General features: G+C 41.1%; 1 protein-coding gene across 2 annotated transcripts in view; it reads right to left on the minus strand.

Moving 5' to 3' along the window:
* Position 1: 1 nt before the first annotated feature.
* The window catches only part of LOC109892806 (cell surface glycoprotein MUC18), a 57,329-nt gene continuing 44,564 nt past the window's right edge, over positions 2-12,766 (minus strand). Inside the window, exons 8-16 of one of the 2 annotated variants that reach the window (XM_020485594.2) lie at positions 8,516-8,660; positions 8,040-8,155; positions 7,709-7,850; positions 7,293-7,423; positions 6,997-7,138; positions 5,456-5,491; positions 3,303-3,432; positions 2,948-3,065; positions 2-2,816 (exon numbers count right to left, since the gene is read on the minus strand). In XM_020485594.2, the coding sequence (XP_020341183.1) occupies positions 2,814-2,816; positions 2,948-3,065; positions 3,303-3,432; positions 5,456-5,491; positions 6,997-7,138; positions 7,293-7,423; positions 7,709-7,850; positions 8,040-8,155; positions 8,516-8,660 (963 nt within the window). In that variant the 3' untranslated portion in view covers positions 2-2,813. The remainder of the gene's footprint in view (positions 2,817-2,947; positions 3,066-3,302; positions 3,433-5,455; positions 5,492-6,996; positions 7,139-7,292; positions 7,424-7,708; positions 7,851-8,039; positions 8,156-8,515; positions 8,661-12,766) is intronic. The other variant, XM_020485593.2, reaches the window with a different exon arrangement.

Consider the following 12,766-nt stretch of genomic DNA (forward strand, 5'->3'; position numbering starts at 1 on the left):
ATCAAATTTTACTTTTTTATTTGGCATTTTCTTGCAAAAAAGAATTGTAAAAAATGCAAGCATCAAATCACAAGAACTATACTTAATTTACACACATTGCAAAATCAAAACAATGATAAACTGCTGGTCCAAACATTCTTGTCCACCAGTAGCTGTTCCAGATAGCAAACACCACCAGTGATATGTTATGACTAACAGTGACCCTCTTTTACATCTAGGCCACAAGTTTTTCCTTCTCCTGTGTTGGGATCTGTCTTTGGGTGACATAAATGAATGAAACTAAAACACTCATGTCCAGACCTCTTCCTTCCATAAGCATCAAAACACTACACTATAACACAACTAAACCAGACTGAACAAAAAAGGCACACAGTTGTCATACTACTACCAACGGTCCACTATCTGCAGTCCAATGGCAGGATGAAAGCAGGCTGAACAAAATGTATTACATTTCAACTAAACACTTACAATGACCACTAAAATATTACCTTTGAAGGCAATGTTAGGATCACAACATACACTATTTGTACAAATTGAACTCTAACATATCACCATTCCGTAAATGATACAAATCAGAGCAACAACTTCTTCCCTGCACACAACTTACAATAAGCATCCAAAATGGATCACACACAAAATGACCTTCAGGTCTGCTTGGTGCTCACCCAAACACAAAGAAATACACAGAGCAAATAAGAAAAAAGAAAATATTCAGTGTATCTTGCATTTTCAAAATGAGACAAATTTCCACAGGCACGGCCGATTATAAAACAGTAGGCCATTTAAAAAAAGACAGTTGAAGGCCATGGCTACAAAGGTTCTTATGCTACGATTACAAACAGTAAAAGAGCTTGACAGTAGTTCACAAGAGAACGACCCATCCGGATGGGCGAGTTTTGCTGACTAAATTTAAATGGCTGTTGGCATGGCGTTTCGCCATTTACTTAACGATGGCAAAGCATTGGGCCACTACTGCTTATCTGACATGACAAGCTCACTCGTTCCCTGATTTACTTGAGGCTTTCTCTCTTCAGATAGGCAGCTCCAGAACTTATGTCTTATGATGGAGTATAGCTGTCAAAGCTTTTAGTGAGCCAATATAGTGCATATATACACACCCACAAAATGTCACATTTTGTATGTCTCTCTAAACATTACAATGGGTAATTGGTCCAATGTCAACAGATTAGCATATTATGAATATCATATTGATATCATGAATGATTAATGGATAAAAAATAATTGCGTTATAATTGTGTACAACAGAGCTTTGAAGAATGTAGAGTTGTAGACACAATCTGATTATTCATCGGATCAGGTCTTGAACACCAGTATATTTACTGTAGGTTTCCAAAAGAAAAGTAAAAACAAAAAACATAACAGCAACTGGTCCACTAATAGTAGACCATTCACAAAACTAACCATCTTTGCATTAGCTTTGGGAGACAACAGGTCATGTATACTGCCACAGATCACATACTTCTTACATCTGGGTATACATGTAAGATAAGTAAATGGTGATTAGAGTAGAAGAGGAGAGTCCTGTAATTCAGTGGTGTGACTGCTGGAACATGTCAACACAGACAGGATTTAGATCCATCTTGCCCCCGTGGCAGGGAGTTTCCGTGTGGGGACTTAAAGGGCTATATGTAATATTTTTCCATTGTAATTTCAGAAAATGTCCTTAATATATGTATAGTTATAGTGAAATGATAGTTTCACAATATTTATTTCAATTTGTTTTACATTCTGCCTCCACAAAATTGCATTCAAATGGTGCAGCTGTATTGGCTATCAAAAGACAGACCATCTCTTGTTGTCAAATTGACTGAAGCCAGCAAATCTTGTATTGTCAATTCAACATGGACCAGTCCATTTGACAACAACAGATTTGCTGACCCCAGTCAGTGTGACAACAAGAGACGGTTCGTTGTTGAATTGTTACATGTAGTACCTTTAAGTTTCTACTGATAGTGCTTAAGAAGACATAGCAATCAGAAAAGAAACTGAGGGCTCTATTTAATCCACATCGAGGAAATTCAGCTTTACAGCATGATTGTAATTTAAAGGCAATGTTCTTGCTTTAGCGGAGACTGCATTCACGGTAAACGCTGCTTATGTCCGTTCAATCGGAAATTATCTTAACATTTATATTGTGGAATCTGTAACACTTCAGAGCTACAGATTGAATAGAGCCCTAAGAGGGTGAAGATATGAAGAGAGAACCCTTGGCCTGACTTGAGTGACATTTATGGTCAAATCACCTCCATAAGATAATGTTGGAACGCCTAAACATGGATCATGGTTGAATAGCTAAAGCAAAATGACACCACAAACAGATACTACCATGAAGTCTGAAAGGTATGTGTCAAAATATCTTAAATAACGAAATATATATAATATATACACTTTATAAAGTTTATAACGCACAATTAATGAAAGTCATCGTACACTTGAAAACAGCTAAATCAAATCAAATCAAAAAGGCTTTGGGGAAACGGTACAAAAGAAGAAACAGTAAAACGGAGCAATCAAAACATCCTACAAACCTCTATCATACACCTTAAAATCTGCGGTGTGTATTCCTGTGTGGTTTTGGCCAGATATGGGGAATATTGCTGAACACAGAAGAAATGAGGGGAAAGTGATTGATTGAGTCCTAATTATAAAGTGATTGTGAAAGCTGATTTTTCCAAGGCTTCCAGTAGTCTAGCCTTGGATTGTGGGTGGATGTGGTGGGGTGGCGAAGAACTTTGGCTGGCCACGTCAGAGCTCGGCCCTCTGCATATGTCACTTCCTCAGATCCATGTACTTTACTCCAGGGAAAAACACACACGGAGAAGAAAACACCAGAAAATGTCAATTCGGTGAGCCATGCCAGATTCAAGAAATACATTAGTCAGTAGGCTACTTCTGTTTAGCGTATAGCTTTCGTATCCATAGTTACCTGGTCGCTGGGGCCATTCTTGTCACCGTTGACGCCCTTCAGAAGTCTGGCATCCTCGGTCTTGGTGTTAGTCTTCATCTCCACCACAATGTCATCTTTGTTGGGGTTCTCCTTGGTGCTGTGGATGGAGAGCACAAACTCTCAAAAGTCCTCTCTCGTGGGGACAGTATGACATTCTTAGAGGCAAAAAAAACTATGGAGGATCATATAGAATACATTTACATAACACTTTTTCAAGTACTCAGGGTGGTTTACGTTGTAATTTACCCTAACACACCACAAATGTGTAGCACCTACCTTATAGAACTAGACACAAAACCTGTCCCTAGACCAGTTGTTAAAGTGCAATACTCACATCTCCTGCTTGCCCGAGCGGCCACAGGGGATCTTTCCCTTCTTGTGGAGGAAGTAGAGTACACTGCCCAGGATGGCCAGCAGAAGGATACAGAGGATGATAACCACAATGATCACACCATTGCCCTCAGCTATATAGACAGACAGACAGAGAGAGGGGAGGGCAAGCTCAGGTTAATGCTTACACCTGTTCACCGATCCGATAAACTGGGAGAATGGAGAATGACCATGGAGAATCATCCAGACATGATAAGGCTAAACACTTCCTGGTCACCTGTGCTGCCTATACACGTGACCAATGACCCATGACTCATGATGTGAGAGTGCCCTTAGTGTAAAAAAAACAAGTGAAAGCATCCCTAGACAGACAACATATACCCAAGACATAAAAAGGACAAAATGACTCGTACAATAACGTTTTCAGATTTGCTACATCAGCAGTTGTCAAAGCAGTTGTGACAACTTTTTACATCAGCAGTTGTCAGAAAGTGGTTACTGTAAATAACCCAGCCATGACCCCAAAGAGAAGGCAAAAGCTGCTGCTCCAGTTTCAACTTCCATCTGACTGTGCTGCTGCTCTAGTTTCAACTGTTCTGCCTTATTATTATTCGACCATGCTGGTCATTTATGAACATTGAACATCTTGGCCATGTTCTGTTATAATCTCCACCCGGCACAGCCAGAAGAGGACTGGCCACCCCACATAGCCTGGTTCCTCTCTAGGTTTCTTCCTAGGTATTGGCCTTTTCTAGGGAGTTTTTCCTAGCCACCGTGCTTCTACACCTGCATTGCTTGCTGTTTGGGGTTTTAGGCTGGGTTTCTGTACAACACTTTGAGATATCAGCTGATGTACGAAGGGCTATATAAATAATTTTGATTTGATTTGATTTGATTTGAAAAGCAAATTCAGAAGCATAGTGGCCAGGGATGGGTGGCCCATCCTCTTCTTGCAATACCAACAAAAATAGATGTAATAGTAGGACAAAACATATAAAAGATGTGGAGGATAGTAGCCACTAGCCAGGATAGTCCACTCAGTAACTGTTTTCCAGGGAGTCCTGGGATCCAGATTGTACAACAGTTGTAGAGTATGGAGCTATTGGTAATGAATTATGGCCAAGTCATAAGAAGCAGATTGGGAAACAAATCAAATGTCAATTTCCTGGTTCTCTGACAGAATGGCAAAATAGATGTAGTTAATTTGTTGTGTTCGGAACATTGTACAAATTACTGTATGTTCCCTACAGGCTGGTGTGGTTTTTAATGTAAAAATGGGTTTGAATATACACATTAACTTCCCAGCTTCAGCTCTCTTGCTTTGTGAGTGAGTGCTCCAGACACTGGGCAGAGAGAGATGGGAAATAGCCCTGGCCTGCCCCTGTGACAGAGCCATCAACATTTCAGTGCAATCCCCCCAGGAGGAAATTAGAGAGTGCTACTACCTACCAGAGCAATTAACTCCTATATTTAACCATGCAGTAAGCCCTCGTTAAAAGGGAAACAATAGTCTGGGTGTGGGTTTATGAGAATTTCTATTGCAACAGCTCAATAAAACAGTGAGACAGCGCATTAACTTCCCCAATAATAAGTAAATATAAGTGATTTTGGCACTCGACCACTATATTTTGGAACTCGACCACTATAAGTGTTGTCTTGCTCTTTTTTTCCTGTTAGATTTGTCTCTTTCAGACAGAATTTTAAATGTACCCGCAGGCAATGAGCAGAGCCAATCCTCCCACTCGTTCCAGCGAACACTTTGCCCGTATGAAAATCATTAATTATTTAGTTGCCTCGTTGGCTTATCCTTCATTGTCTGGGTTGGTGTGCATTCCGAGAGAATCAAACAAAAGTTGAGAGAAAGCAAATGAAAAAAATCTAAAAGTTCTTCTCAACTAGATAAGAGTGATCTAAAGGTGAAGAAGAACAGACAGTGTGGGAGCGTGGTTCAGTGGTAGCGCTGAAGCCTCCAAAGCACATGTTACCCATAGTGACATGGGTAGGAATTCCATCCCACACATTTGTGCTGTTTCTTCTCTGTACTACTTCCAACTGTCAAAATAAAAGTGATAAAATATGCTCCTGTTCTCCTTTAAAAAAACATGAGGAGAAACAGAGATCAGCAAGAACAAAATAATAGTGAGATTGCGGTCTTACCGGGTGAGTAGGGCGCAGTTGAAGTGACCATGGGAACTGTGGACAAGCAAAACAACAACTACAATGTAAGACCTTCCCATCAACAATATACATTAGTGAGCCGTTTAAAATAAAAATGTATTTTTATTGTGGGTGTGGGAAATTGCTCATAAATATCAATTTTGGGGGTGGGTAAACGTAGTTGTCCTTGATCCCAAAACTTTCTCACTATAGCATACTTACCAGAGGTCCACTGTCACGCTCTGATAATAAAATGATGTTCACTGCGAGGAAATACACATCTGGACAGTTAGCTCACAGTGATAAGGTGCTGAGTTCCTGCCATTTACTGCTATTTGCGGTAAGTTTAAATCTGCCATGTGGGGCAAAACAAATATTTTAAAAGTGGACTCGTATTTATTGTGGCGTCGGGAAGAAAAGTGCAATCATCACCTTGAAAATTAAGATTAGGGGCTCAATTCAATCTGCATTTTTACACCGTAGCTCTTTTTTCAATGGTCAAATTAACTCACAGATTGGTCTTGGGTACTGTATAAAAACCTACAACTACGACCGGTGTGACCCCTTTCACAGGCATGCTTTCACTTTTCAGAATTAGAAGTGTGTGGGCATGGGACAAATATTGCAAATAAAGGATTAGAACTCACAATTTCTGAACTATGATGCAACAGTCTTAGCAGACTGTGCCACCAATCAGTCATAGCAGTTGGGAAAAAATACAACAAGTTGACATTACCACCATTGTCATCTATTTCTTGTTAAGTCTGATTGATGTAGCTATGAATATAAACACATAAACAAAACTAGAGTTTTGGCAAATCGGTTAGGACATCTACTTTGTGCATGACACAAGTAATTTTTACTATAATTGTTTACAGACAGATTTTTTCACTTATAATTCACTGTATCACAAGTCCAGTGAGTCAGAAGTTTAAATACACTAAGTTGACTGTGAGTAAAAATATACATTTGGTGTATAATTTTACTGCAAGAAATGATTAATTCTGCAGGAGTTCATATTATATTAGACTATGTGAGAGGCTATAGACCTACAGTAGTGTCCAGTATTCCATTTAATGCAGTTCCTTTGACGGGCCATTTTGAAGTCCCCATCTTATGACTGTCAAATTTGTATAGCGCCTCACAATTATCACACGTAACACTGCTATCAGCCTCTTTCACCACGTCACCAAATCTTTCCCAAACATTAGAGTATTGTTCTGGCCCTTGGCAATTGGCATGTATTTGTTGTTCTACAGTTAGGCCCTAAAGATTAGTCTTAGGCTATGCACTAGATAAAAAGAAAGAAAGAAAAACCTCAGTGTAGCCTATAGATATGAATTGCACAAGAATGATACATTTATGGATTTTTTATGTATTGTTTTCTCATTATTCAACCTGCCCTTCATCCACACGATGTTTCATGACCCTAAACCCGCCCGCCCCACATTTATAACTGTGGGGACTGCGGGTAATGAGTCAACCCGCGCATCACTAATGCCCATATATTCTTATGTAGTGCATGTGGCAGGGTGGCTTACTGGCTCTGATGCTGAAGGACTTTGTCTCTGTGCCAATATCGTTGGTGGCGTTGCAGAAGGCTGTGATGTCAGAGGTCACTTTGACGGACACCACGCTGATAGTGCTGTGCTCCGTGGCTCTGGTCAGCACCTCGCGCCAGCTCTGTTAACACACAGCACACACACACACACCAATGTGCATCGGAAACAGACATAACCAAGAAAATTAGATAGCATTAAAAAAAAATCTAAATTCATGCAATGTAAATATGCCCACATATGTAAACTGCCCATTGTACTACCAAGCCCTGTTTTACCTGGCTGCCAGTCACGGTCCAGGAGATGGTGGGCAGGGGGTGTGCATGTGCCTCACAGCTTAGGTTCACCCACTTCCCAGTTCCCTCATCCATTTCAACCTCCCTGTCAGCATCCTTCATCTGGGGAGCACCTGGGAGACGGGTTACAAACACATATACATTATAGACTCTAGTAAAAGACCGTTTTTGAAAACATCTTATCTGAAAAACTCAATCCATTGTTTCTCAATCCATTGTTTCTGGTAGAACAACCAGGGTGGATGTGTTTTTGTTCTATCCTATCATATCACACCTGATTCAACTAATCACCAAGTAGTGAAAGTGCTGGGCTAAAGCTAAAATGTGTACCCCCCTGGGAGTTCCCCAGAACTGGACTGTATGTTACAGAGAGTACATGTGGTGGCGTGGTGACTCACCCTGGACGATGATGTGGACCGAGCCAGAGGTGTGCAGTCCAGGCAGAGAAGAAACAGTCACCTCACACACATACTCTCCTGCCGTGTCATAGGTGGCATCCTGCAGGAACAGCATGTGGCCTTTTCCAACCTGCTGCCGATTCTACACAAAGACAAAATTATACACACAAACATAAGACATATAAGAGAAAACATTATTAAGTCCACATAACTGAATGACAATGCCTGATTAGCTACATTCGGCAAGTGACATGGTCATTTTTTATGTCAGTCTAATAACTGTGTTGCATTTAAAGCAATAAGTTAGTGCTTATTACGGGGTATACTGTACCTTGAACCAGACAGTGGCAGTTTCCAGGGAAGACAGAGCGTTGCAGGTAGCAGTCAGACTCTCTCCTTTTAACAAGATCTCGGAGTCTTTGGGCACCACAACAGCTGGATCCAGATCTGGAGAGAGTAGACATGATGTGAGGACAAGACATTGCTAAGTACCATGCTGGTGTGTGGTCCATGCAAGCTTTTTCCATTCAAATGCCTTCTCAATTTGAATTACATCACTGCAAATCATGTTAAATGACGGTGAAAATGTAAATTATCTTAACGAGTAATGAAGTGATGCAGTGACAGTGAGCAATTGGAACACAACAGCAGAGCTATCTTGGTAATCAAAGGGCCATGGGTAAAAAATAATTGATGGCGTAAACTCAGTCAAGTAACTAATTCAACCACTTCCAGTCTAAACAGAGCATAAGAAAATCCAAGTGTACGTGTGCGTACGCATGTTTCAGTGTGTGTTAGCTAACTTACAGTGGATAGTGAGCTGCATGTCTCCGGTGACCTGCTCGTAGGTGTCCAGGTCCAGAGAACGACACTGGTAGACCCCGCTGTCCCCACGGATCACCTCCCTCAGCACCAAAGTGTCATCGCTGGCCTCCAGCGCCGTCTCCTGCTCCTGAGAGGGGCAACACCATGTTTACACTGTCATATTAATGGATCTACATTTACATTTTGGATACTTTTATGGAATGGAAATCTTTGGCAAACATAGATTTTGGGGTGAACTATACCTTTTATTTAAGTCACACCCAAACAACAGCTTAACTAGTCTGGTTACCAGGAGCTACAGTATATAAACCCTTTAAAATGTTCCTGTGACCCTATGGCTGCAATCCCGAGATCGGGATAAGTGTCATCAACAACCGCTGAATAGCATAGCGCTACATTCAATAAATATTACTATAAATATTTATATTCATGAAATCACAAGTGCAATATAGGAAAACACAGCTTAGACTTTTGTTAATCCACCTATCGTGTCAGATTTTGAAATTATGCTTTTCAGCAAAAGCAATCCAAGCGTTTGTGTAAGTCTATCGAACGCACGACAAAACATTAAGTACACTTAGCATCAGGAAGCTTGGTCACGAAAATCAGAAAAGCAATCAAATTAATCGTTTATCTTTGATGATCTTCGGATGTTTTCACTCACGAGACTCCCAGTTACACAACAAATGTTCCTTCTGTTCCATGAAGATGATTTTATATCCAAAATACCTCTGTTTGTTTGTCGCGTTATGTTCAGAAATCCACAGGAAAGAGCGGTCACCACAACGCAGACAAAAGTTCCAAATAGTTTACATAATGTCCACAGAAACGTTTTTATAATCAATCCTCAGGTTGTTTTTAAAATATATAATCGATAATATATCAACCGCAAATGTCTTTCACAGCAGGAGAGGGGAAAACAATGGCTGTCCAAACTCTGTTGCGCGAGCAAAACTCACATGACCACTTGACGCGATGTTATCGTTCTGGCTCATTTTTCAAAATAAAAGCCTGAAACTATGTCTGAAGACTTGACACCTTGAGGAAGAGATAGGAAAAGGAATCTGGTTCATATCCCTTTAAATCCAGCAAAGGGAGGCTATGGAACATGGAGTTTTCAAAATAGAGCCACTTCCTGTTTTGATTTTCCTCAGGGTTTCGCCTGCAATATCAGTTCTGTTATACTCACAGACAATATTTTGACAGTTTTGGAAACTTTAAGAGTGTTTTCTATCCAATACTAATAATAATATGCATATATTAGCAACTGAGACTGAGGAGCTGGCCATTTACAATGGGCAACTTTTCATTCAAGCTACTCAATACTGCCCCTGCAGACCCGGTGGGTCACAGTAGGGGTCCAGGTGGGTCGTGGGGTAATATTTTTTGTGCATTGAAAAATATATATATTCTCCCTGCTGCCAAGATGAGGGCCTAAAATGTTCTTGCCCAGGGCCAGGGCAGTATTCAGCAGTGCAGACGACCGACCAAGCCCATTGTCACACCAAGGGATGGGCAAAAATGACAAAATACAATGACAAAATACCATAAAGATCAATGTATCAAATACTACAAAATATCTTTATTTTGAAATGCATTTAATTAAAATACATGTACAGTTGAAGTCGGAAGTTTACAAACACCTTAGCCAAAAACATTTACACTCAGTTTTTCCCAATTCCTGTCATTTAATCCTAGTAAAAATTCCCTGTCTTAGGTCAGTTAGGATCACCACTTCATTTTAAGAATGTGAAATGTCAGAAGAATAGTAGAGAGAATGATTTATTTCAGCTTTCATTTCTTTCATCACATTCCCAGTGGGTCAGAAGTTTACATACACTCAATGAGTATTTGGTAGCATTGCCTTTAATTTGTTTAACTTGGGTTAAACGTTTTGGGTAGCCTTCCACAAGCTTCCCACAATAAGTTGGGTGAATTTTGGCCCATTCCTCCTGACAGAGCGGGTGTAACTGAGTCAGGTTTGTAGGCCTCCTTGCTCGCACACACTTTTTCAGTTATACCCACATATTTTCGATAGGAATGAGGTCAGGGCTTTGTGATTGCCACTCTAATACCTTGACTTTGTTGTCCTTAAGCTATTTTGCCACAACTTTGGAAGTATGCTTGGGGTTGTCCATTTGGAAGACTCATTTGTGACCAAAATGTAACTTCCTGATGTCTGATGTCTTGAGATGTTGCTTCAATATATACACATAATTTTCCGTCTTCATGATGCCATCTATTTTGTGAAGTGCACCAGACCCTCCTGCAGCAAAGCACCCCCATAACACGATGCTGCCAACCTCGTGCTTCACGGTTGAGATGGTGTTCTTCGGGTTGTAAGCTTCCCCATTTTTCCTCCAAACATAATGATGGTAATTATGGCCAAACAGTTATATTTTTGTTTCATCAGACCAGAGGACATTTCTCCAAAAATTACGATCTTTGTCCCCATGTGGAGTTGCAAACCGTAGTCTGGCTTTTTATGGCGGTTTGGAGCAGTGGCTTCTTCCTTGCTGAGCGTTATGGTTTCAGGTTATGTAAATATAAGATTTGTTTTACTGTGGATATAGATATTTTTGTACCTGTTTCCTCCAGCATCTTCACAAGGTATTTTGCTGTTGTTCTGGGATTGATTTGCACTTTTCTTCAGACTCCTGTGTGGGTGGACCATTTCAGTTTGTCTGTGATGTGTATGCAGAGAAACTTAAAACTTTCCACCTTCTCCACTGCTGTCCAGTCGATATGGATAGGGGGGTGCTTCCTCTGCTGTTTTCTGAAGTCCATGATCATCTCCTTTGTTTTGTTGACATTGAGGGAGAGGTTGTTTTTCAGGCACCACACTGCCAGAGCCCTCACCTCCTCCCTGTAGGCTGTCTCGTCATTGTTGGTAATCAAGCCTACTACTGTTGTGTCATCTTCAAACTTGATGATTGAGTTGGAGGCGTGCTTGGCCACACAGTCATGGGTGAACAAGGAGTACAGGAGGGGGCTGAGCACGCACCGTTGTGGGGCCCCAGTGTCGAGGATCAGCGGAGTGGAGGTGATGTTTCCTACCTTCACCACCTGGGGGTGGCCCGTCAGGAAGTCCAGGACCCAGTTGTACAGGGCGGGGTTCAGACCCAGGACCTCGAGCTTAATGATGAGCTTGGATGGTACTATGGTGTTGAATGCTGAGCTATAGTCAATGAACAGCATTCTTACATAGGTATTCCTCTTGTCCAGATGGGATAGGGCAGTGTGCAGAGTGATGGCGATTGCATCGTCTGGCAATCTATTGGGGCGGTATGCAAATTGAAGTGGGTCTAGGGTGGCAGGTAAGGTAGAGGTGATATGACCCTTGACTAGTCTCTCAAAGCACTTCATGATGACGGAAGTGAGCGCTACAGAGCGAAAGACATTTAGTTCAGTTACCTTAGCTTTCTTGGGAACAGGAACAATGGTGGCCATCTTGAAGTATGTGGGCACAGCAGACTGGGATAGGGATTGATTGAATATGTCCGTAGCTTTACACCCCTCCAGCCGACGCTTGGCATTGCGCAAGGTGAATTTAGGCTTGTTTGCGGCTGCTTGGCCACGGAAACTCATATCATGAAGCTCCCGACAAAAAGTTATTGTGCTGACGTTGCTTGCAGAGGCAGTTTGGAACTCGGTAGTAAGTGTTACAACCGAGTGGCCATCCTACAAAAACTACAAATGCCTTGATGATCTGGACGAGACTGCCGAATCGAGGTAAGAATCTCTGTATTAACTATCTAATGTTAGCTATATTTAGTAATTTATTAATGGGCAACATTTCTTTAAACTGACAATTCTTTGAACTGTCTTGTGCAAGTTTTAAATTGACACAATACTTGTCAGTAAAGGTGTCAGCTGAGAGTAAATAGAGCCGAATCCATTGATAAAAGTCACCTTGTCCGAGAGAGATTTACATGGTTATCAAAACGTCACTCCAGGGTAAACCTAAAACAAAACACAGCCCTTATTTTAAGTGTCTCTAAAATCCTATGGGAAAAATGAAGGGTGGAAAAACAATTAGAACCATTTCCCTATTTGACCACTAGGTTTTATGGGTATTATGACACATCCACTGTGGGGCTCTATGGGGTGACGTCAGAGTTGGGGTGTCCCAAGGATCCTGTTAATAGACTTTTCTGTGACGCGACTTATGCTTTTGGACATTGACAAGGCAACACTCCAACTTAACTCCTCCTCCACATTTACTGGATTGGT

Source organism: Oncorhynchus kisutch, linkage group LG6 (assembly GCF_002021735.2).
Source record: "Oncorhynchus kisutch isolate 150728-3 linkage group LG6, Okis_V2, whole genome shotgun sequence".
In the NCBI taxonomy this organism is placed as follows: domain Eukaryota; kingdom Metazoa; phylum Chordata; class Actinopteri; order Salmoniformes; family Salmonidae; genus Oncorhynchus; species Oncorhynchus kisutch.